This window comes from Myripristis murdjan, chromosome 19 (genome assembly GCF_902150065.1).
Source record: "Myripristis murdjan chromosome 19, fMyrMur1.1, whole genome shotgun sequence".
NCBI lineage: Eukaryota > Metazoa > Chordata > Actinopteri > Holocentriformes > Holocentridae > Myripristis > Myripristis murdjan.
The window spans coordinates 24,470,491-24,497,085 of NC_043998.1; the positions used below are offsets into that span (position 1 = coordinate 24,470,491).

At 43.5% G+C, this 26,595-nt stretch overlaps 1 protein-coding gene across 1 annotated transcript; it reads left to right on the plus strand.

Annotated features, from left to right (window-relative positions):
• The first annotated feature begins 17,069 nt into the window (after positions 1–17,069).
• On the plus strand, positions 17,070–19,157 carry nog3 (noggin 3). Its single transcript, XM_030077982.1, has one exon. The coding sequence runs from the start codon at positions 17,689–17,691 to the stop codon at positions 18,358–18,360; it is 672 nt and encodes a 223-aa protein (XP_029933842.1). The 5' UTR covers positions 17,070–17,688; the 3' UTR covers positions 18,361–19,157.
• Positions 19,158–26,595: the final 7,438 nt, after the last annotated feature.

Below are 26,595 nucleotides of genomic sequence, written 5' to 3' on the forward strand. Positions count from 1 at the left end.
TCTTATTTGAATGTGTAGGACAGACCACAGCGTATTTTAGTCACCTCCAGATGCATTAAGCTTAACAACTTAACTCCTCAAGACAAAATGCACTAATTATACTTCCCCCCCGTGACTAGAAGCCATCGTAGGCGACCATTTATTTTGAAATTATCCCACATAAGCACTGCAGTCATTTTTCTGGCATGTTGCATTGAACCACACAGGACTGTAGTGACTTTCAGCCAATTAGGTACCAAACAATTACGTTTCTGATGGCTCAAAACAGACCAAATTTTTAGATAAATATGTATACTTTCCAGTTCCTCACAAGAATGAAGCAGAGGTGCAGCGGCATTAGAGCGAGCGTGCACGTCTGCCACGGCCGCATCATTTAGTCTTAATGTGTGTCCTCAGGAGAAACATGTAGTGTAATCTGTTTATGTAACAAAGAGTTTTATTCCAACATGATAAATGTCCATTTTGGAAAACATTTTCTACCTGAAGTTTCAGTCAGTGTTTCCAAAGCACAGATGGTTCTGTTCACAAAAACTGAACTTTTCTCATAACTTGCTTTACTTTCATGCCAGAAGGTATTTTGTCTTTTTTCCCCCCCAGATGGCACTCTTCAAATACTGAATGACCAGTTAATCCTATTTATTTAATTACCTGTCTCCTCGTTTCCATTGCTATCAGCCTTTCTTCTTATGTTGTTGTTGGACAATGATTATCACATCGGCCTTTCAATATTATGTTACCATGTGCACATATAAACAGCCAAAAACTGAGAAAACCTCCTATCTGTATATTTTTGCATCACCGTTATGGTCAGTTATCCTAAATGGCATTCTGAAGTAGAGTTTCCCAAATGCCACTCTTGACTTAATTTATTTTATTTGCAGTAATGGATGATGTTTTTTTTTTTTTTTTTATGGACTGCATAAAAGGCTCCTGTGTTTCATGCTGGCTTTTTGCAATCTCTGAAGTCACATGAATGGATGTATTTTAACAACTGAAATAAACATTGTCCCATGTGGATGTTGTGCACTAAACCTTCACGTTTGTCCTTAAATTGAAGGTGAGGCCTGAAAGTCCAGTTGCATCTACATGTCGCTCTGCAGCTGCAAAGATGTGAACAGTCAAATCATGTCTTTTTTTTTTTTTTTTTTTTTTTTTTTTGCTGCTTTCTCACTGCCTTTCATAAGATTGCATCATTTTGATTAGATAACATGACTAGCTAGCGAGCAGTGATCAGGCAGCATTATGTAAAAGTTTTTTTTTGTTTTTTTTTTAATTATTTACTTGATACCCCAGCGATGAATGCAGCTTTTCCACTAGCTTAGTTTTCGAGACATTAATTCCTTTAATTGCTTTGTCTCTTGTGTGGTGGAGGGAATCAAAGTCCCCAAGCATCCATTTCCAAAAAGAGAAATCACTTCCCGCACATGCTTTTTCAGCTCCGCATTGATTTATCTCAGGGATTTAGCTCGTTAACTCCCTGAGATAAATCACTGCAGACATGTAAAAGTGTGGGACTTCTTTGCTTTGAAACTATAAAAGGCTATAATTACCGTGTGTTCGATTTGCACTGGCCGTGCTGAGCCGTTGTTGATGAGGGGAGGCGAAACACTTGAGCTGGGAAACGAGGTAGTGCCAGGATCTGATTGGCTGGTGAGGGGCAGGTGACGGCGAGAAGTTCAGACGTGGCGAGTTTTTTTACTCGACCTGCTAGCTCGTTGACGCCGTCCATCCCACGTTCCCGAGGTCAGAAACTGGAGGAACGCGAGATGGTCGACCCAGCAGGTTACATCCAGCGCCTCGACCCCAAACTTAATTGGGTTGGATGCATTTTTTTCATACCATGAGAATTAATCCATGCGGCTTATCTTTTTGTTTTATGGCAAGAAAATCCATAATGTACCACAAGTCCGGTTTTTCCAACATGCTTCCAGTGTTGAGGACATTGCCGACCTGCCATTTGGACCCAAGTTACACCTCTTGCTGCCCTTCTACATCCTCTTTGCCAAGATCCTACGTTCCCAAGACCTTATCTTCATGTTTCCTCAATGTAATTTTTTCCAGCCCTATGTTCCCCCTGCTGGTGTACCAACAAAAATGCAAATTCTGATAGCACGCATTCTGTAAATATCTGAAATGGACATTACGTACAATGCTTTTTATTTTGGAAGCGGATATTTAGGTATATTTAGGTATATATAGGTTTTTGTGCATTTTTGTTAATATAGCAGAGGTACAGTCGTTATTCTTGTTTCGTCAAGGGAACATGTAGCTATTTTTTGTTTGAAAAAAGTGACATTTAGGTAATAAAGCACCTTGGGAACATAGATGTAGCCCTTAAATCGGTTAAATTCCCCCGCTCGTATATCCAACCATAACCCTAACCCTAGTTTCCAATAAGTTACTAGACCCTTTCCAGAGGCGTTTGCCGTTATTTTCAGACTACCTGTTTCAGACGCATCTCAGGTTTCATAAGCCTTGTGAGATAGGTTGTAGCCACTGATATATGTAAGAAACAGATGCTGTTTGTTCCTAAAGCGCAGGCCGGGCCCAGTTTTCATCACTGCTTCCTTGTTCTTTGCAGCCGCAGTCTCATGTGGCCTGTTCCTGCCATATCTGTGGCATTTTGGGTATGCGAGTCAAGCTCTGCCAGTCAGAAGTAATGTAACACTGGTGTCATGGCTGTAGTCAGCGACGCTAATCAGAAGCAGCGTAGAAACCTGAGAGCCGAGCCTGGCTCACATGGCTTGGTCCAAGATGGCGGCGCGCCAGTGAAAGAGTAGTGAATTATGGGCCGCTGCCTGGATTTGAATTATTAGATTGTTTGAACCAATGAAACATAAAACCGCAAATATGTCAAAATGCATAATATATCAAGTTTATGATCCTCGGTTGATTTTTAAAACTCAAGGCGTGACGAAATGGAGACACACAAGGATTAAGGGATAACCAGGTTTCTTTTACGTTAACACAATATTGAGTTAAAAGAAGTGGAACGGAGATATGAAATGTAAAACCAGACTACAAACAAATACTGTGCTCAGAATGTGTTTTGAAGAGTTCAGGAGGAGCACGTCTAAAAAAAAAAAAAAAAGTCCCACCCATCAGTTCCTCTCAGGAAATTGAAAACTGGGAACCAGCAGACAGATCAGGAGGTTTGCTGGTACCACTGTGCTTATTTGTACTTTTACTGGCATTACGCTGCGTTCAAGTCACGAGGGACGAGCTGTCAGAGTGACTTCACGGTTAAAAACAACGACTTCACATTAACAAAAAAGAAAAGAAAAGAAAAGAAAAAATCCATTCTTCAGTCTCATCCTCAGTGTGAAAATCTTGTTTTTCTTCAAACAAGGAAAAAAAATCTGCCAGTGGGATGAGATAATGCCACTGTCTCCAACAATAATCAACTTGTTCCCAGAAGGTTTTTGAATCAAGTGTCATTTTCTTGATCCTAGTGGCTGATCTGCCTTGTTTCAACACATTTATACTTGTTCCCAGAATCATTCCTCAAACCAGAGAAACTGCACTGGAAATAAGCGGGGCTGTCTCATGCCACTGGCACGTTTTAAGTTAATTTAAGTTTATTTGGTTGACACGGACGTCACGCTAACATTGGAGTTTCAACATATTACGCACGAGCGCCAGATGCATTGTTGCAAAATGCTAATTCACAGCAACTTGGATAATGTAGGATTTAGAAAGCTGAATGTAAGGCTATTTTTTTCTGGGAGCAAGACCTTGAAAAAAAACATCTGACAAGCGAAACTGCCTCTGAAACAAGATGGATTATCTTATTTCACCCGGAGATGAGGAAGAATTTCGGCAGATAGACAGATCGGGATCCATCCACAAACCCAAGTGGTATTTGTGAGAATATTTTCAAGTTGGCAGCTTATAGTGAGTGTGCATTCAAAGCCATATATGCCTTGTTTTCTGATTATAATAATTTTCAGCCTCTTTTATTTCTTTCTCTCTTGTTAACCGTACATTGCATTGTCAGTCTCAAATAAGAACTCAGCTGTGTCCTGCCATGGCATTTCAAGAGTTTCTGCTCAGAGTTTCCCATTGGGGATGAATGCATCATTAGCGTGTCTCACATCTGCCATTGCTCCTCTCTCTTCAAATCCAGAGTACATTTCAAGGCACAAACTCCTGTGGTGTTTAAGGTTGATACCAACTATAATCTACCTATACATTATGGTGACATTACATGTATTTATATATACCTGAATAATGGCTCTCGCTTTTTCTCGCTCTCTGAATGTGGTTGGGAGGGGGAGAAAAAAAAATGCTGCAAAACCTTACATGTATTGGCATCCATCTGAAGGCATGGCAACCGGTTACCATGGCAACGGCATCACAAGTACACCCCAGGCAGCTCTGGAACGTTCTCATGTTACCGGGAACCTGAGACACAGGAGGGATGGAGCGAAAAGACGGAGAAGGCGGATGCATGGATGGATGGATGGATGGATGGAAATGCATGATGTGAGATGTGAGAAATTGAGATGCAGAGGGAAAGACGAAACAAAATTACCTTCACTGATGACTGAGAAGTCATTTTGTAACTCATAACAGCGCTCCTCAGAGGTAAAGAAAAGGCAGTGTGTGCACATACTGTAATATTCGGTTATTCAAGGACAAAAAGATGCACAATTAGACCCAGCATCCTCAGATTCGTTATGTGTAGCAGCACACTGAGCTTCAGCAAACTTGTAAACCCTCCCCTGAAGTCAAAGGTTGTTCTGAGTTAGAGAAAATGAAGGTATATTCTATATATTCTATTCTATCCTGAAGAAAGACTGAAGCCGACCTCAGAGACCTGGATTTGTTTGTGCGGCCATGAACCGAGCTCTCCTCCCACAGGAACACCTTGCAAATGAGACCGGGAACAGCGGACGGCATTTTGATTGCCAGTGGCAAAAACAGGAATTCATCACGACCTTGAAAATGAGAGACAAATGTAAAGACAGGACAGCACTCCTCTTGACACGCTGAGACATCCTCAGTCTCGTGAAATGGACCATTTCTCTGAAACCCGATCCGCAGCCTCTAGCCAGGCTCTGCCCCAAGATGGGTTCACACGCTGCAAAAAAAAAATCCATCCCAACGAGTCATTCAGTTGCACCTTCACTGTTAAAATCTTATTCCTCTCAACCAAGTGACAAATGTGTTGAAACAAGGCAGAATAAAGCAGATCAGCCCACTAGGATCAAGAAAATGGCACTTGATAAAAAAAAATTCTGGAAATAAGTTGATTAGCGGGATTACCTTGCTCGCTGGTAGATTTTTTACCTTGTTTGTTAAACAACAAGCTTTTACAGGTTTTTGGACACATGGCAAGCCTAAAACCTAACATTTCTTAAGTGCGAGGCAACATAAGTTCAAATCTGTTGAAAAAAATGAAATTTGGCGAGTACAATCATGCTCCCTAAAGGGTGAACCCGATCAATTTTTGGTAACTTCATGACCTTTCCTGTAGTACAAACCTCATGCCAAACATTTGACTCGTGCACAACATGTCTCTAAATGTAATGGACTGGTTTCCAGTAATCAGCTGAGTGAGCCCTGTTAGTTTTGTTGTCAAGATTACCAGAAAGAATGGAAAGCACACTCATGCTCCCCTAAGGATGAATCCTGCCAATTTTAATGACTTCATGCCCTTTCCTATAGTGCCGCCCTCAGGCCAAAATGTCAGATTTACACACAAGATATCACTAATTTTAATCAGTCGATTGCAATGATATTTGGTGAGTGCATTCATGTTCCCCAAAGGAAGATTCCTCTTTATTATGATGATGTCATTATCTTTCCTCTAGCACTGCTCTTTGGCTAAAATGTCAAGTTTGATATCTCAAAATCTATTGGGGTGATTGCCATGAAATTTGGAGAGCACATCCATGCTCCCCAAAGGATGAACCCTGTCAACTTTGGTGACCTCATGACCTTGCCTGTAGCATCCCCCTCAGGCCAAAATTTATGATCTCCGTTTGTCGATGACTTGCATTCCCCCAACATGCATCAAGCCAGGAGTGAGTCCAGGAAGTTCAGGCCTAACATATGCTAACAAGACGTGACTGCTGCTCTTCTGAATGCACTGATGCTTCACTGGAGTCTAGTTTATTGCACAAAGTGGCCAACATACATACTTTACTGTTTTTTCAGTCCCTTAGTTTGGGAAATTACCACCAAGAACCATCCGCAAGTCAAATGCAGGAAAAGTTTTGTCTGCTTGCCTCAAGACACTTTGGCAGGAAATCAGCCATCTTTGGGAGATCCTGTTCTCTCCAAAAAGTCTAGCTGGCTGGTGAAACAACAAAAGCAGCTTGTTCGTTTTGGGTTGAAGCGGCCACTGCGGCCACCGGACAAAAAAAAGTTAGTTTCCTGCTCTGCCCATAGCTGGTCTGTCCATCTTTATGAGAGCTGTGACTGTAAAAGGCATCTGATCCAGCCTGACCGAGCGCTTGCCCAGCTCGGGACTGGCAGGCTGAGCTGCAGCGGTCGGAGGACACCATGTGGGAGGGTGTGAACCAACTGGAATCTCACACCACCGCTGGCAGGGAGTTTTCCCGCTGGAGCACTCGGAGCATTTCGGAGCGACGGTCCAAGCCACAGGATCGCTGCCTCCCTGCCCTCAGCGCTGAAGGACTTGGCACTTACACAAGGAGCCCGTCAGTAAGAATGCACACCGCTCTGTAAATGCAGACCCATTTATTTAGTCCGGCTTATGACCTGCCTGAAAGCTGCACTGGGCAACGCCGCGCTTTGGAGGCTCCAAATGGCAACGAGATCTGCGTAACTGTTAGAAAGACATCAGCCTCGACGCCTCAGAGATCATGCAACATTCATACATTCATGCTGTATGCCTCCTGAATTAAAGGTGCATGCGATTCTCAAGTCCACATTACAGCGCAAACACATCTTTTTCAATTTCACACACTGGTGCAATTAGCGGCGATGGGAAGCTCCTCAGCGTTGCAGCCTCACTTTGTGATTTCATTTGGAGAGATGGGTGTATTTTTGCACATTAATCCTGTTTACTGCACATTTAACCCCCATTTTACCAGCTATTCCTTTTCCTTTGTCTGTCGTTCACATTTTCCCCTGAGGACAGCCCAGATGTTGTTTTTGGTGCGCTGATATCCTCTCATGCACAAATACACACGAGCTCTAGTCTGTGTTTTCTAGTTTTTCTCTGTATTTCTGTATTTTTTTTTTTTTTATGATGTTCTTTGTGATCAAACTGTTTTCTCAACCCATTAGCTTGGGGATTAATTATTGATATAACATCCTAATATAATGCCGATAATATTAAACTTAATTTATGTAAAGTGCTTCACAGAGGAGGGTTGAAGCAACAGCAGTACAGCAATAAGGCAAAATGAATGATAAAAATGAAATTGAAGATATAAAAAATAACATAAAATCTCAAGGAAAAGCTGAAAATTAAAAAATCAAGCAATGACCAGCTCACAAAATCTGCATTTGAGAAATCATCCGACATTAAAAGAAGCATGGAGACACTTACAGAGGTTCAACTGAGAGTTATTTAAAGTCTTTTGTCTTTAAAAAAAAACTTTCATCAGCGTGAACAATATGATCCTTTAAACATCATGGAAAATGACGCGTTCACTTCATATCAGAATGCCGACTGGGAAACAAAAATAAAAATTAAAAAAAACCGTTCCCACCGACCTCCTAGTGGTGATTACAAGAAGGAAATGTGTTTATTTTTTTTTCTTTCGTAGGCTCTGATATTTCCCACTGACGTCACAAAATTGCACAACTGACTCCATATATTTTTACGCTTCCCCTGCTGCTTTGTGAAAGCTGCATTACGTCACAAAAATACTCTATTTTAAGCATCTGCCCCAACATATCTGGCACCAAACCCTCCGTTAAGCACGTCTGTACGTCAAATAATGTATTTATTCCTGTGTCCTCTTTGAAATGATGATTCTTGTGTTGGTCAAAAGGACAAGAGACGATGAAATTTGAACTATGCAGAATTCCAGTTTGTTTTTTGTGTGTGTGTGTGTGTGTGTGTGTGTTGCTGACCCCGACTTGCCACCTTGAAGCCCTCGCACCCAAATGGACCGTCCAAATTGCCCGGTTGTCTCATCATCAAAGGTCTGCTTGTGGGGAATTACATAAAAACAAACAAATGACTTTTTCTTTTTTTTTCTTTTTCTCTCTCTCTCTTGTTTTCTCTCTCTCTCTCTCTCTCTCTCTCTCTCTCTCTCTCTCTCTCTCTCTCTCCCTCTTTCTTTTTTTTTTTTTTTTTAAATCTCACCGGGTCACGAAAGAAGCAGCCAGCCTGTTTGTCCTTCATCCTGGGAGGCCCTTTGATTCACTATTAAGATTAAGCCAACTTTGTATTTTAACATCAGAGGGCATGCAGAAATACATTTACACACACACACACACACACACACACACACACACACACACACACACACACACACCAGTCAGATGAATACGAGTCCCCTCAAAGGCTGGAAACCCAGTGATCCACTTCGCTCGGCCGTATCGCAGTCGTGTTCTGGAAAATCAAAGGAAAATGTGATTCAAAACATGTGGATCTCTGTCTGTAGTGGAAAGAATAGGGGAAAACACACACACACACACACACTCGCAAGGAGCAAACTGGGATCTATGGAAAATGGTAATGGCTGTACGAGCCTTTTGATGATAACTGAATGTGATAGCTGGTCTTTTACATGACGTAATGTGTTTTTTTTTTTTTTAAATACAGTGACAGCTGGCTTTCTATCAACACACTGCTGAAAAAATATCCACCTAAACAAGTCCTTTACTCTCATATTCAATGTTCAAATGTTTTTTCTCTTCAGACAAGGTCAAACATATGCCAGTAGGATGAGATAATCCCACCGGTTTCCAATGTTCATCAACTCGTCTCCAGGATTTTATTGAATCGAGTCATTTTCTTACACCCGTGGCTGGTCTGTCTTATTCGGGGGAGTAATTAAGTTCCCAAGGTCCTACGTTCCCTAAGGTAATTTTTTTTTTCAAACACCACATTCAAACTTTTTCAGATATTAGCCTATTTACTGAGCACATACTATCAGATTATGCATTTTTATTCATATGCCAAACAACATGAACATCATAGACACTCTTCTGTTGGGAATTATTCTCATGTTGAGGGAACACAGGATTGTGTATGTTTGCTAATTATATTGCTGATGTTGATGTTCAAGGTTTTGTAATGTTTATTAAAAAAAAAACTCATTCGAATCAGAGAGTATCTTTGACCATTTGCAATATAACAGAGGTAAAGAAATTCTCTTTATGTTAAGGGAACATAAGGACTGGGAACACAGGGTGGACCTCCCTTATTTCTTGTTCCCAAGGTCCTATGTTCCCTCAAGTAACTGTTTTTTCCATAGATCATGTTCAAACAATTTTAGATGTTAGCCTATTTACTGAACATGTACTAGCATTTTTGTTGGTAAAGCAGAGGACAGGGACGCTATAGATAATATTCTTTTGGGAACACAGGATTATTCAAACGTTGAGGGAACATAGGATTGTGTATTTTGCTAATGGTTATATATGTGGCTAATGGTCACGCTAACGCTAATGTCAGCTTTGTTAAATAAATGCCATTTCAGCTATTATTTACTGTAAGATTAATACCTCTGTTGATACAAGAGCGTTATGGAAATTCCACTTACGTTAAGGGAACAAAATGCGTGGGAACACAGGATTATTCTCATGTTGAGGGAACATAGGATTGTGTGTGTTGTGTATGCTGTAAAAGTTTTGTAATGTAAATAAAAAAAAACACGTTTTAATCTGAGAGTATCTCTGGAAGCAGCTTGACCATAAACATTACTTCAAATATTATTTACCTAGCACATAAGATTACGTATTTTTAATCAACATACAAGAGGACATCGGCATTATAGATAAAATTCTTTTGGGAACACAGGATTATCCTCTTGTTCAGGGAACTTAGGATTGTGTATATTGCTTCTCATCATGGCAATGCTAAAGTCAGCTTTGGTAAATTTTTGTAATGTTGATAGAAAAAACTCATTTGAATTTTGAAGCCGCTTTACCATAAACATCATTTCAGATATTATTTACTGAGCACATACCATCAGATTATGCATTTTGTTAATGGAACAGAGGTCTGGAAATTATTTTTATGTTAAGGGAACATAGGGTGGACTTATCTTATTTTGTGTTGTTGTCACATATTTATACACGACCCCAGAAAAGTGCCCAAGTCTCATGGATATGGAGAGATTTTTAAACTGAACATGAGGCTAAATGACCCATTAGGATGGGTTATAAAAGGGTTAGCGGGCTGTGTAGCGTCTGCAATAATACAATGTGGTGCCTCCGTTTTATGTATTCATCCTTCATACAGTGGAGTCAGAGCTGTATATTACAGCATAAAACTCGAGAGCCTCTCTGCCAGGCCGCTTGCTGTCGCTTTCAGCAGCCGAGAATAAAACACAAGTCACTTTTTCCAAACACTTCCTCTCGGGGAAGGAGCCAAAGTGCAGCAGTAGCCCCGCAAGCGTGCAGTAAAAAAAAAAAGAAAAAAAAAGTGGCACTTATACAATGGCAGCGTACAATGTACCGACCACAAATGACGGCCGCCATCATGGATCCACGCTGTCATCATGCACATGAAAGCCTCACTTGACCAGTAATTACCAGAACAGTGTGTGGTCAATTACAACAACCATGCACTTTATTGAGAAAAAGTGCTTTTCTCTTTCTGCTGATGTTGCCTAAAGTTTTCCTTCCTCCTTCACTCCTGGTTTTCCCTGATGGATCGCAGAGCTCCGCCGTCCTCCGTCCCCACGCCGGCACCCGGCTCCGTCCCTCTGGCTTTTAGGATGCGCTTTTTATTCCGTTCGCTCCTTTTAACTTTGCATCTCTGCATTTTCAAACAGAGCGGCGAATGGGATGGAGCTTCCTGGTGGCCATATTGGAGGTCAGCAGAATTCAACAGATTTATTTTAGTGCAGTTTTTCTAGTATAGTATCCAGTATCTTGTAATGTAATGTCAGCTACCTAACAGCTACACTAAAAGTACTGGTCCACCTCCACGTTGCAGCTACAGGAGCTTTTCCCATTCTAAACCCAGAGGCATTAATATGGAGTTTGTCCCTTTGCTGCTAGAACAGCTTCCACTCTTCTGGAGGCTTTCTGCCAGATGTTGGAGTGTCTGTAGGAGTTTTTGCCTGTTCATCCAGAAGAGCATTTGTGAGGTCAGACACTGATGTTGTTATCAGCATCATAATTATGTTTTAATCTCACCACTTTGAATTTATCTGACAGTTACGACACCCAGGCGGTTCCATAACCAGCACAAGTCAAAATTTCTTTTCATATCAGAGTCCTGAGGGCAGAGTTGCTTCATGCTGAGAGTCCAGTTGTGGTTCCAGATCATGAAAAAGTCTGAAACCCCCTGAGACAGCCAACGGTGTGTTCAGGTTACCCGAGCTGACTCTTGTCGAGCTGCAGCTCTTCATGTTTCGCAGCAGAAACTGCAGGGCTGAAGACGAGACGGTTTTCAGCGTCGCGGGAGCAAATCTACCTCGTAACACGTCTCGCTTTTACTGAGAACGTCACCGAGCGGATCCACAGGACCAGCTCGACAGGCTGTTTCAGCTAGCTGTCGCTCTCTTTCGCCTGGTTCTTATGTGTTCCGTCATTATTTTCACACATCCAATAATCTAATGGAGGCTCACGGCGGTGCCAGCGCGACTGCAGAGCCTGCAGACCAGATCTGATTTACCGCTCAGGAACAGTGTGGCCTCGCTGACTGGCACTCTCGCCCTGAGGCCCAGCAGTGGCTTTCACGCAACATGAACGTCTACAAAGCCTCTAAATCCGTCATGCTATGGACACGAGTCCCTCATGAGTCCTTTTCCATGACCCTGACGGAGAGAGAGAGAGAGAGAGAGAGAGAGAGAGAGGGAGAGAGAGGAGGAAGGGGTTCACAAAGAGAGAGGAAGTCTTATCTGAGCATCGCCTCTTTGCCCCTGACTTCCTCTCCACAGAGATATGACAGTGTGCCGGCGCCCGACACACACTGTCACATCACCGGGCCAGAAAATTACACCAGTGCCCCGTCTCAGTGGCAGAGAGGAGGAGGAGGAGGAGGGGGGGCAGAGCAGGGGGGGTCCGGGGTAAAAGAAACCATTCACAAAAACACGCCGGTGCCCTTTCACTCCCTAATATTGTTTATAATGTCGCTGATCTGGGAAATGACGCTTGGTCGTTTTTGTTCTCTCTGGATCATGAACGTAAAAAGTGTTTGCACTTTCCTTCTCTCTCTCTCTCTCTCTCTCTCTCTCTCTCTCTTTCTCTCTTTCTTTCTCTCACAACGAGTGCTTCATGCCAATAAAGCCGCATGTTTCAATTCGCTGTTTTTGAGGATTTAATGCGCAGTGAATCAATTTCAAGGTTATCTGGCTTTTACATAAGAAAAAAAATGTGTTGGAATTCAGAGGGTCAGAGGCCTTCTTGTACCTCACAAGAGCCGCAGTAAATGAAGAAAGACTCGCAGGAAAAAAAAAATAAATAAATAAAAGTACTAAAAAAAAAAAGGACACGACAAATGAAAAGAGTTCAGCTTTTAAATACAAGCAAGTGGGCAAAGTGCAAGCAGGCTGGAGTTGAAAAAACATAGCACTGCAAAAAAAAAAAAAAAAAAAAAAAAAAATCTTGATCTTAACTTAAGTCAGTTATTCTCATGTTCAGCGTTAAAATAATTGTTTGGTTAAAATCTGCCAGTAGGATGAAATATTAAATAATCTGACTTGTTTCCAAAGCAGCTTCATTTGTTTCAGTTTTTTTTTTTTTTTTTTTTTTTTTTTTTTGAGAACAACAAGTCGAAACAAGGCAGATCAGCCCACTAGGACACAATCATGTGTTCTCTCAATAGGATAATAATCCCAGTGTCTTTAACGTCCATGTCCTCTGGTATATTAACAAAAATGCATGCTCTGATAGTGCATCTTCACTAAATGGGCGAGTATCTGAAATGGTTTGAATATGGTGTGCAGAAAAACAATTACCTGAGGAAGCTTAGGACACTGGGAACGTGATTACGCTCCTGAACGAAGGCAGATCAGCCCACTAATGTCAAGAAAATGACACTCGATTCAAGAAAATTCTGTAGACGAGTTCATTAACGTTGGAAACGAGTGGGATTATTTCATGCCACTGGCAGATTTTTGATCTTGACGGAAGAAAAACAAGATTTGAGCGCTTGAAGATGAGACTGCAGTCGGTGGGACGTGATGTTGGAAAACTGCAGGGGGCTGAACGTGGAACATTCAAATGCGGGACGGTGACCGTTAAAATCCACAATCCCGGGCCTGTGATGTGATTTTACTGTCCAGCGCGTCTTGTTTTCTTGAGAGGCGGATGTGTTACTAATTGCTTTTACAGAGTAAAGAGAGCCGGTGTGAGCCGCGGCCGGTCACAGGTCAGGCCTTATGCCGCGCCGGGCGAGGGTTACAGCTCTACCTGGGCAAATTAAGAGCCGGCGCTGGGATTCCCGCGTGCGCAGCTGGAACAGGAACCAGTCCCCGGCATTCAGGGCTTATTTGTCCCTGTCTTGGTGCGGTCGACTCGAGCACAGTTGGCCCTTTATCTTGGCCTGGCTTTTTCAGCATTAGCGTCTTAGACAAGAGTTGTTTTTTATCTGGCCCATAATTCAACCTTTACAACGTGCACAAACATTCCGATGGTTTTTGCCTTCTGGCTGCAGAAGGCGGTGCAGCCCGGGTCCAAGCTGCCTCGCTGGCTAATTGAATTGTGACCCCTTTGAATTGTGAAGTGCTTTTCTCTCCTGCTCCCACCCTTCATTTATTGGCCTGCAGAATCACTGTGTATAAAGGTGCTTTTTCTTTTTGTTTTCAGTGCAGCACTGCTAAAGGTGTCAACAGCATCTCATGGGCAGTCTTAAAATAGTATTATTTTTCTCACAGGTAATCAAAAAAGAAGCCAATTATAATGTAATAATTCTATTTGTGCAAGATGTTTTGTTTCAGGAAATTTCTTGAAATGAGGCAAAAATCAAAGCGTATCATTCCAATGTTACCAAGACAGAGAAAGAAGTCTTGAAACAAGCTGATTTGCATTTGAGACAAGTGTCATGATCTCACTCCGGTTAACAGATTCTTTTCACTTTCTGAGAAAAGATGAGAGTAAGACCTAATATTAGACTTAAGGACTTTCTGAGATGGGTATACAAATATTTTTTGCAGTTTATTTCTGCCTTTTTTTTCTCTGTTGAACTTTTGCCACAAACAAATCAGCTCTAGCTGAGCTGTGCTCCGGTGAACCAGACGCTCTGGATGCTGTTTTTTGCTCCAGCATTGTGAAACAACGTAAAACATCAGAATCCAGTGGAAATACAAAAAAGGCAGGGGTAATATTGGTCATGAAAAGAAGCACTTTCCTGTGCTGCGGCCCTGTCCTGGAGAAGTTGGATAAGTCTAAACACACGTTGAGAGCATCTAGCCGGGGAGAGTTATAAAATAAACAGAGCTCTGGCACCAGGCGCCCTCGTAAAAACCTCCTCTGGCAGTTTGTCTGTCTCGCAGCGAGGCTCCCGGCACCTCGGCCCTTCAGCCGGAGCTGTCCGCTGATTTACACACCGCTGCTCCGGCAGAGGTACGACGACCAGAGAGCCTGCAGAAGAGCCGCAGGGCCGCAGGGCCACAGAGCTGCAGGGCCACAGGGCCACAGAGCTGCAGGGCCACAGGGCCACAGAGCTGCAGGGCCACAGGACCACAAAGCCACAGAGCTGCAGAGCCACAGGGCCGCAGGGCTGCAGGGCCGCAGAGCTGCAGGGCCACAGAGCCGCAGGGCCACAGGGCCGCAGGGCCACAGGGCCACAGGGCCGCAGGGCCACAGAGCCGCAGAGCCACAGAGCCGCAGGGCCGCAGAGCCGCAGGGCCGCAGAGCCACAGAGCCGCAGAGCCACAGGGCCACAGAGCCACAGAGCCACAGAGCCGCAGAGCCACAGGGCCACAGAGCCACAGAGCCACAGGGCCACAGAGCCACAGAGCCACAGGGCCACAGAGCCACAGAGCCACAGGGCCACAGAGCCACAGAGCCACAGAGCTGCAGGGCCACAGAGCCGCAGAGCTGCAGGGCCACAGAGCCGCAGGGCCACAGAGCTGCAGGGCCACAGAGCTGCAGGGCCACAGAGCCACAGAGCTGCAGAGCCACAGAGCTGCAGAGCTGCAGGGCCACAGAGCCACAGAGCTGCAGGGCCACAGAGCTGCAGAGCTGCAGGGCCACAGAGCTGCAGAGCTGCAGGGCCACAGGGCCACAGAGCTGCAGGGCCACAGGGCCACAGAGCTGCAGGGCCACAGGGCCACAGAGCCACAGGGCCACAGAGCTGCAGGGCCTCAGAGCTGCAGGGCCACAGGGCTGCAGGGCCTCAGAGCTGCAGGGCCACAGGGCCACAGAGCTGCAGGGCCTCAGAGCTGCAGGGCCACAGAGCTGCAGGGCCACAGAGCTGCAGGGCCTCAGAGCTGCAGGGCCACAGAGCTGCAGGGCCTCAGAGCTGCAGGGCCACAGAGCTGCAGGGCCACAGAGCTGCAGGGCCACAGGGCCTCTTGCACAGCCAGTGATGTGTCGGCTCTGTCAACTCTGCTGGACCCGCTACTGCTGATAACACTAATACTGTTACTATTACAAATAATAATACTGCTACTGTTACTATTACCTCTGATAATACTGCTAGTGTTACTATTACTACTAATAATACTGCTAATAATACTGCTACTGTTACTATTACTGCTACTACCTCTACTACCACTGTAGTAGTGTTACTGTCACTACTGCTATTATTTCGATCATTAACACTACCACTGTTACTATTACTGCACTAATACTGCTACTGTTACTATGACTACTGCTATTATTGCTACTGTTACAATCACTGCTACTACTAATGCTACGACTGTTACTGCTACTGTTACTGCAGTGTTACAATTACTAATACTATTACTGCTACTTTTATTATTGCTACTGCTACTACTACTACTATTAATGCTGCTGCTACTAGTAGTACTATTGTTACTACAGTGTTGCTACTGCTAATAGTAGTTCAGCTACTACTAAACCTGTTTTTATTACTACTACCACTACTACTACCACTGCTACTGCTAATACTAATACTGCTATTACTATTATTAGTACAGCTGTTAGTAATACTACTAGCTAGTACTGTGAACACTCTTACTGCTACTGATCGTATTATGACTTCTGTTACTAGTACTACTGCTGCTGCTACTGTTAAAAGTACTGCCATTACAAATCTAAACAGCCTGTTGTAGTACTCAGCAGGTCGGGGCCTCGCAGCAGCAGCACAGCAGGTGAGGAGGAGGATCTCGGAGCAACACCTGCACATGAAGCGTTTTACTTAAGGTGCCTCTCATGACTCTGATGAAGATGTACCCAGCGTCCAAACGTCAGTCTCCCTGTTTCACCTTAAATAAAAGCCTGATCTGATCGTGCTGCTCCAGACCTCCTTACCTCTCCTCCTACGTCTGGTACTGCCACTCAAACCTCAACTACAACTACTCACATCGCTACTACTTGAAGTACTTCTAGGCCTACTAAAAGTACTGCTCCTGCTACGGTTAATGCCGCCACAACTACTAGTACTATTACTATTACAAAACCTACTAGTACTGCTACAATTCCAACTACTACTAGTACTACGGCTACTACTGCTATTACTGCTGCAACTACTATAGTAGTAGTACAACTGTTACTATTACTCTGTTACTACTACTACAATCTCAAGTAATAATAGTAATAATAATGATACAATGATGATGATGATGATGATAATAAAGTGATGGAATTGAATGCCAAGTTTTGTGTTGCTCAGAAGTGTGTGTGTGTGTGTGTGTGTGTGTGTGTGTGTGTGTGTGTGTGTTGGTGCGGGATGGGAGGGAGTTTGGTTCTTCATAAGAGAGGGTGGACGCTTTGGCCTCAGCAGAGAGAGAGAGAGAGAGAGAGAGAGAGAGAGAGAGAGAGAGAGAGCGCTGGGATTACATCACGCCCTGGTGGATATTTGGGTGCAGCCAGCGGCGCCTCCAGTTTGGCTGGAGGGGGACCAGAGGCAACCAGTGCGCCGTGCCGGCCGGGACGGAAACAACATGAGTGGAAGCAGCAGCCAGCGCGCCCTGCTGTCACACCGGGACCTGCCGCTGACCGCCGCGCACGGGAAAGCCCAGGGGACACGCTGCGAGTTCAATTCCCACTTCTGAACTTGTTCTCCCGGCCAGTTTGGAACTTGTGCGCAAAGAGAAGCCCGAGGAGCGCCTTTCCCTCTCCAGACGCGCTGGTCATGGACTGTGAAGTTCCGCAGGGAAATTCCTCTCCGGCTGCACATCAGCTCGCCTCCTTCCCGCTCCCGCTGTCGCTCTCCGCTCTGGCGAACGGCCAGCAGCCGTCTCAAACTTGCTGAGACGTTTTGGGAGCGTTTCGAACCGAGGTTGGAAGCGGTACGTGCGTCTTTTGCGCGCTCTCGGCTCAGACTTGGATACCTCCCGCCAGCCAGCGGCCACCGCTGGGGAAACACAGGGGGACACAGGGGCTCGTGCTGCTTTTTGGGAGGATTATACCTGTTTATTTTGACTTTCTCTAACTTGGGAACTGTACAAGGCAATGGATAACTCCTGCTACTTCTTGGCCATGTCTATGCTGGTGATTTCTCTGGGCTTCAGGATAGAGGAGGGCATGTGCCAACACTACTATCTCCTCCGTCCCATTCCCAGCGACGCTCTGCCCATACTGGAGCTAAAGGAGGACCCGGATCCAGTTCTGGACCCTAAGGAGAAGGACCTGAACGAAACGGAGCTCAGGAGCGCCCTGGGCAGCCACTTCGACCCTCACGTCATGTCCATCACCCCGCCGGAGGACAAACACGCGGGGAACGAGGAGCTGAGCGAGTCGGAGCTGAGGCAGAAGCTGTCCGGAGCGATGCCCAAAGAGATCAAAGCCATGGAGTTCGAGATCCAGCACGGCAAGAAGCAGAAGCCCGGCAAAAAACTCCGGAGAAGGCTGCAACTGTGGCTGTGGTCTTACGCCTTCTGCCCGGTTGTTTACGCATGGAACGACCTGGGCAGCAGATTCTGGCCGCGCTACGTGAAGGTGGGGAGCTGCTACAATAAGCGGTCTTGTTCGGTCCCTGAAGGGATGGTCTGCAAACCTGCCAAATCGGCCCATTTAACGATCCTACGATGGTGGTGCCTGCAGAAAAAGGGGGGTCTGAAATGCGCCTGGATACCTGTTCAGTACCCCATTATATCAGAGTGCAAATGCTCCTGCCCGAACTGAGCAAACTGAAAAGAACTTGTTTTTCTGGTTTGTTTTGTTTTGCAATTATTGATGATTAATTCAAATATAGTGTCGTGATTATTTTTATATGCACACTGCAAGACATATCCATCCTAATGAGTCATTAAAACTTGTGTTGAGCCTTCAAAACTTAAAAACAGTGAAGAAAAATCCACTGCCACTGAGGTGAGGATCCCAAAATAAATCGGCAACAGAAGCAAGTGGAAATAACTCACAGCTCTGGCAGAAAATAAGATTTGAAGACTGAATATAAGACAAAATGGTTTAATGAGATGGGCATTTTTTGCAGTGCACTGTCCAGTGTAAGAATGTATATTTGATGTACATGTTGTGCCATTTTATTTTATGACAAAACTTTGTATAAAAAGGTCAGTATTATTAATATAATCAAATCTACTGTATTTGCTAAATGTATCTTGATTGTGTTGTATCTTTTTATATTTATAATGAAGAGCACTTCGCATTGCGAAGCATTAAAATGCTGATACTGAAGGACTTAAAAGCTATTTTGTGTTCATTGAGAAAAAAAAATATAATGAATTTATGAACATCTGGGGGAAAATATGAGGAGTTCTGCTCCAAAATCAAACCTTTACCATGATGTCTACTCTGATCTGAGACAGATTATTGTGTTTCAAGGACACGTTAAGTTACTCTGAGTCCTTGGTTTGCAAAATGATTATTTTACAAAGTGAATCCACTATATGTGCCAGTGATGAACATCAGAAAAGCTTTTTCCTCCCCCAAAATATCCATATAAGCTTTTGGATCAGAACTCTTCATGTATGGTTCTCACCTTAAGATGCTGTATGTAAAATAAAAAGGGACAATTGGTCTATAAACCATGTAAATTTAGATTATGTGTTGGTTTATTTATTCTTTTTGTAGTCTAGATTTTGTCCAGTTAAAATAAAACCACTGAAATGACTCTGGACGGGCCAGAGTTTGTTTTGTCGTAGTGTGTGTGATCAGTGTGTGTGATCAGTGTGTGTGATCAGTGTGTGTGATGAGTGGGACTCCACTCTGGTGTTAACTCCCTCCCTCCTGTTTCCTCTGCGTGTGGTGCTTCACAGCCGGCAGGCCAGAAGTTGACTGAACTTATGCTTTATCACTTAGACAGGAAACATTCAGGAAAATAAAGTTTTGCTCCCATTTGATGTTGGTTCAACAAAGATCTGCAGAAGCGACGCAGGAAAGCTGTAGGATAAATGTATGAAGGGGGGAAGCTAATGAATTATAAAAAACATTTAAAAAATCTCAATGTTAAATAGTCGTCCAAGTGTTAGAAAAAGAAAATGACACCTTTGGAAACAAGTGGGATTATCTCATCTGACTGGCAATTTTTTTTTACCTCATCTGAAGAGAAATTAGATTTGAACATTGAAGGCTAAATGATTTGGTAAGATGGTGATTTTTTTTTTGCAGTGCACAGCTCAACCAATTAGTCCAAAATGACAGGTCACTGGAATGGAGGGGGGCAATTTACCTTCACCTCCGATGAGCCAGATTTGACTTTATTTCACCAAAACCTGAAGCTAACCTGAACCAAACTGCTTTAGCTGCTAAATTGAAGCGTCAGCCAGCATCTTCATATGATCGGCAGCTGGAAATGTCACATTCCTGCTGCTGGACCACGAGCCGAGTCACACTCCAGTCCTGTCAGCATGGTGGAGGATGAGCTTCACACTTCAGGATTTCATAAAAGTTTATGAGACTGTCTTGTATCCTGAGGCAAAGTCACACAGCCGAGCTCAGACTCTCAGCTTTAGGTGACATCTAATCATCCTCGCTGGCTCTCTGGAGTTTTACGCTGAGTTACGGCCATAAATTAACACTAGAAAAGCCAAGCAGCAGTCAGCTCACAGCTGTTTCGAATTTCCAAATTGAACAATCTCAGCTTTTTTTTTTTTTTTTTTAAGTGTTTCTCCATCACTTTTCCAAAATGAAGTTTTATAACAGGGTTTGGGAGCAAAGGCCACGCCTCGAACACATCCCATCTACGCACAAAGAGAATTTAGGCACACCTTTCCCCTTTGTCTCAGTTTTCACATCCCATCACGCCTCCTTTCCAAATCCTGTTTTTTCTCTTCTCTCTCCAGTGTTTGAAAACAGGAATCACTCAGAGCTCAGTCTAATCAGATTGCATGAAGACTCCCCTGGTTCCCTCCTGTCTTCCCGCCACCCGCTGACGCCGGTCCAGTGACGTACTCCTCCATCCATCCATCATCGACTCAGATCCCCGATCCATCCCTCCTACATCGTCTTGGCTCTCCTCCATCCATATTACCCAATAAACTTTTCCAATCCATATCTCTGTTGGTGTGGTCCTTGCTAGTGAAATCCCTCTGTGTACAAACCAGCGCTGATAGATTCAACAAATCGCTCCAGCAAGCAAACAGTAGCTGCAATTACATCCAGCCCGTTATAATCGACATCCCGCTGGGTTTCTCTCACAGCGTTGAATCGCGTTTTGATGCTGTACAGACTCAAGATGCTGCATTTCACACATTTGCCACAGTGCACCAACAGTTTACCTGCAATGTCTTTTTGGGGTGCTAAAAAATAACTGATGCATGTTTCAGTTTAATGGATTAAGTCTCTGCTTTCCAATGTTTTCATCTCCCGAGCCTCAAAAACAAAGCCCCCATCACGGCTGTAAAACCTGCAAAAGAATGAAATTTAATGTTATGCGATGTTACCCGATCAGTTACTAAAAGAGGCCTTGAAGCTGCAGAATCCCTCAATTTCTTAGGAAAAGGGCATTTCTAAAGATTTTTGAATATGACAGTAATTTTTGTATGTTACAAATATATTGTAAGAATCAGAAACAAAATCAGAGATACTTTACTGATCACCAAGGGGGAAATGGGTCAGCTGCAGTTGCTCCAATTCTCAAGAGAAGAATTAAATTGTAAAAAATAGAAAAAAAAAAAAAAGCAATAGAAAAATATGAGCCTTGGAAATTTGTTTTAAAAAAGTATACTTTACATACAAAATATGTGCATTATGTAAATAAATAAACCTTTATGTGACATCCCTTCCAAAAAACATAATCTTATGACCCTCTGGAGGGGTCGTGACCCGCAGGTTGAGAAGCAGTGGGTTAAGTGACAGGGTCGTTTTTCACTGTAGCAGCTCAAAGTCATGGTGAGAATTCCTCCGTCCAGACGAGATCAGGGTCATCTGCACCAAAACAGGTGAGGCTTTCATTCCAAAATAGTGCATATCCATTTTGTAAAAAACAAGTTACCTGATATCCAGTGCTCAATAAAAAAAGGGGGCAAAAAAAGCTGTTGCAACCTTGCAACTCCTCCAAGGAGCTTCGATCCAAAAGAGCAGGAGGAGTGAAAAAATCCAGCTATTCTTGGAAAGCAGCTGACAAAAGTTTGGGCGACCCTCAGGAAAGGTACTTAAGTCAGAACACATTGGTTTTTAATATTAAACCTTTGTCAGTTTTTCTCCAAGAGCAGCTGATTTGTTTCATTCCTCAAGTTAAAAAAACACTCTCTCCAAAGTGTTTTCTGCAAGTAAAGGTGAATCAAGGTGGGTAATGAATCCAATAATAGTCGTGGGTTTTATTTCACCTGCCAGCCGTCATTTTGTCAGAGCAGGTGTCACATTTTTCAAATGGACAGCTTCTTGATATGAGACCGCGCTCTAAGTGAAGGCGATGATGGATGGCCCTGTTGTTGGTGCTGCATGATGACTTACAGTCGGCTGCATCCACACTTGGGGCCTTCATGCTCGGTTATGAATTGCTGCTTATATCTGTTTGTTTTTTTTATTTTTTATTTTGATGATCGGTCATATCTATTCTACAATGAAATTCGTCGCCAACACCAACATGGACTGACAGTGATGTTGAAAAGTGTTACCCTGCTGTGAAAAGACACATGAGCAAGCTAACAGAAACTAAGACACCACATCCATTTGGGCTCAACGCGCTCCACTTACAGTAAAGTGTAATCTGGAGCAGCCAAACCTGCAGCGCAAACACAGGAGGTCTGGGCAAATTCTAGAAAAAATGTGGCGTAAAATCTGGGATAACAAGGCGTCGGCCAAAAGCCCCGAGATTCCTGCAAAAAAACTCCTGGACATGTAATTTTTTGTGGTTGTTTTTCTACTCAGGCAGAACAATTTTGCATGATGAGTGTCGTTCACTACTAAACTAGCAACAACCATAAACACCATGGCAACCGCCTAAGAACGCCCTAGCAACCTCGTAGAACACCATAGCAACCACCTAAGAATGCTCTAACTACCACCCAGAACACCATAGCAACCACCTAGCAATGCCCTAGCAACCATTCAATACCATACAACTGAATGGCAATGACCTAGCAGCCATCAGAAGTCTCATAGCAAACGCCCAGCAACACCCAAAGCAATCACCCACTACACCATAGCAACCGCCTAAGAACACGCTAGTACCCTTCAAAAATACCATAACAACCACCTGGCAACGCCCTAGCAACCATCAGGAGCACTAAAGAACCCTAGCAACACTCTGGCAATCACCAATAACATAATAGCAACCACCAAACAATGTGCTAGTAACCATCCAGAACGCTGTAGCAACCACCTAGCAACACCCTAGCAACCACCCAGAATGCCACAGCAAAGCATTAGCAACCATCAGGAAAACCATAAAACCATAGCAACCACCTTGCAACACTATAGCAACCACCCAGAAAAACACGGCTACCACCAAGCAACCTTCTGGCAACACCTTAGCAACACAAACACCATAGCAAGCACCTAGCAACCAGCTAGAATGCCCTAGCAACCACCGAGCAACTTGCTGTCAGCCACTCTGAACACCGCAGAAACGTGCTAGCAGCCACCTAGCAACCACCATGTAGCAAACGGAACACGCCGCCATAGCAAAGGGAATGACGGTTCAGCACACGGCCACACTTTCAGCACTTCAGGCAAGCACATCTAAAGTTTTTTTTTTTTTCAGAAACTTTTGCCATTTCTAGTTGTATTTATTACCTTTATTTAAACTTGATAATCATTACGCGCTGGCCCTCGTTTACAGTGATATTCTCAAGAAAAAAATGTATCAAGGCAGCTTTTTACCGCCTGTCTGAGCGTAGTCTTCATTTGGACGCTTTCAGCCGCAGTGTGAACGCAGCCACAAAACACAGCTATGAATCTTGCGTGACAAGTTCTGCAAGATGCTAAGCTGTGCCATAATTTGTGCCACTGTACTGCACTGTTTGACTCGTATACAAACACACACACGCACATACGGTATATGGCCATGCATGCCGTGCAGACTCCAAACCAACACTGCTCCGTTTCATAACCCTGCCCCTGATGAAAGCTTGTTTCTGGAGCCTTCTGCTAATTCAACATACTGTATATTTTACTGTAAGAGCGGTTTCGGAGAAGCGGAGGGAGATTAATTTAATTTGCCGTGTGCACGGCCGCCGCTACCGTGCCAGTGACTTGTGTTATTTTTCTGTATGTCGGTGTGCTCAGCGTTCGCCTGCTTTAAGAGGTGTTGAAAGCCTGGACGCACCTTTAAATATCACCAACAAGTGCAAGTGATGTTTTTCTGACTTGGTTGAGCCGTTTCTCAACATCCCTGTTTCCTGTTACAGAAAAAGCTCCAAGAGCCCCTCACTTACACGTATAATGAATTAAACTGAAAATAACACTGAATAGTACCTGTCCTGTTCATTATAGAGATATGCAGGATCCTAAGAGAGACTGAGACTGATGGATTCAGGCGGTGGCTGGCACTCAGAGGAAAAGAAACGGCCTCAGTGACAGGATTTCTAGTGGCAAACAGGAACCGAACACCTGCCATTTGATGGATATTTCTACAAAATCACCTCTGAGAACCATAAATGCTTTGATTTATTATAAGTCAAGCCACTTTATTTCCATAGCACAACAGCAAAACAGCATAAAATACTCATCCTTGTAGTGTGCACCATCTCATTAAAGTTGTTAACAGGTTGCAAGAGAGCAAACCCTGATTTATTTTTCCTGTTGGAGTTGCAGTGAGGCAGATTTACATTTACAAAAGCATGCTAAACCATTATTAATAATAATAATTCTAATAAAAAAGTGATTTCTGCACTCTAGATTCTTCTGAATGAGTTTGTGCGTTTGATTCCTCTGAGCCGCCCGGGCTCCCGATGCCAGCCGCGCCCGCTGCAGGCACAGCGGGTCTTTGCAGGAGGATTAAAAGTTAAAGAGCTGCATTTTCAGATTGCTGCATTTAATCTGCACGGCGCCTGAAATACACAGCGGAGGGACGATCACATGCAGAAACACTCCTGTCCTGTCTGTCTGTCTGTCTGTCTGTCTGCTCCCCCAGAGCCTGCAGACAGACAGACAGACAGACAGACACATTTTAGAGTCTGCAGCTAATCAACTGAGAGACCAGTATCAATAAAAACTGGCTGATGAAGCTGATGAAGTATTCACATTTTTCCTCGGGATTTTATTGTATTCAAAGTGGAAAATCCTCAGCAGGCAGGTCAGCAGCTCCTTAAAGGAAAAAAAAAACCCCTCCTGTTATACATCATCCGCCTGATGTTCAGCACATTGCTGTAGTTATTTTGTCAGGACGTGGTGTAAATTTTGTTTTTTGGCGCACGCACTTTCCCTTAACCTATATCTACTGTTGCTGCATTTAGTGACTTCCTACATTTCCCAGAATGCCTCTCAACAGCCTTCAGAAAACAGGTGTGAACTTGTTGCTGTTTGTGGATAGTGGAGTGTGTGTCGGTACACAACCTGTCTTGTGGTCCATTGAAAAGAATAGAGATATCAGATACAGCTCTACTCAGGTTAATGTGAATGGTCAGTTAATATAATAAGTCCAAATGTTGTATACATGTTTTGTTATTGTTATTCTGGTGAGAAAATCCATCTCTTTACGTGACACAGAGGACAGTTTTGCAGCTAAACCTTCACTAACTCGTCTGTTCAAACAACACAGGCCGGCGTCATCACATCGAGACGTTAAAAATCATTTTTAAAAAAGATCTACAGAATGACGGTGCAAATGTGTTGCTCAGACAAACTAGAGGAGTGGCCTAAATAGAAGGCAGGTGTATTTACCTTTTCCAGACTAAAGGCTGCGTGGCTCTGGGCAAAACTCAGCACAAATTAAATTACTGTGTGATTCAACAGGAATGGTCGAGCGAGCTACGCCGTGAATGAAGTGAGAGAAGGGAAGTAGCAAACCTTTGCAAACATTTTGCCAGAAGATCTGCATCACAAACACAACTAGACACAATATCACAATGCAATAAGCTTCATGTTAGTTGTACTGGTGGAAGAAAAAATGCATCCAAGTGGTCATTTTTTTTTTTTTTTCGGAAATGCTGATGGAAGGAACTTCTGAGTCGATCGTCTGACTGACTGTTTTACCTCCTGACACATTTTCTGATGTCAAACTGGAGATGCCGGAAACATGTGGGAGTGTTTTTATTTAACCACATTCTGAGTGCATTATTCCTTTAACAAACAAAGGACTCCCTCTGCATGTAATGGTAAAGGTGCACAGTCACAGGTTTCCAGTGTTTTCATGTCACTGTTGTCAGGAGGACATTTATGAAAAGGCCAGTATTCTAATATCAATTTAATTATCATGACAGGTGTTTGGAAAATCAACAAATCACACTGGCTACTCATACACCTGCTCCACACACACACACACACACACACACACACACACACCTCTCTGAAGACTCTCTCCATCTCCACTTCTGTGTCTTCGCCGGCTGGGGAGCAGGTTTATTTTATTTTATTTATCTCCGCTGATAAAACCCAGAAAAATACCCATCAGCGAGGTAGGAGCAGAGATGAGCAAAGAAAAATCAGAGTTAGGACAAAGAAGTAAGAGGATGGACAAAATAATGAAAAAGAAGAATTAAAACTTTTTTTTTTGCATTTGTGTTTTGATTTTTTTATATATATATCTTGCTAAAAATTGAAAAAAAAATGTATTCAGTTCATTTGAACAACAGGCTGGCACTAGCTCTAGCATTTGCTACTACAAGCAAATCTATTTTGTTGTTATCAAAGATCTTAGAAATGAAAAGTGACAACACGTCATCGGACAGTGAACGAGTCTAAATTGGGTTTTATGTTTTATTTGTCTGTCATTAACTAGCTCATATGTGATATATGGGAGTGTACATTTGAAAGTAGCTCATGGCTAATATTAACATTGTTCTTCATGCGTCA

What these genes read in the sequence shown, in the direction of transcription:
- nog3 (XM_030077982.1), top strand. Translation starts at nt 17,689, where the DNA reads ATGGATAACTCCTGCTACTTCTTGGCCATGTCTATGCTGGTGATTTCT.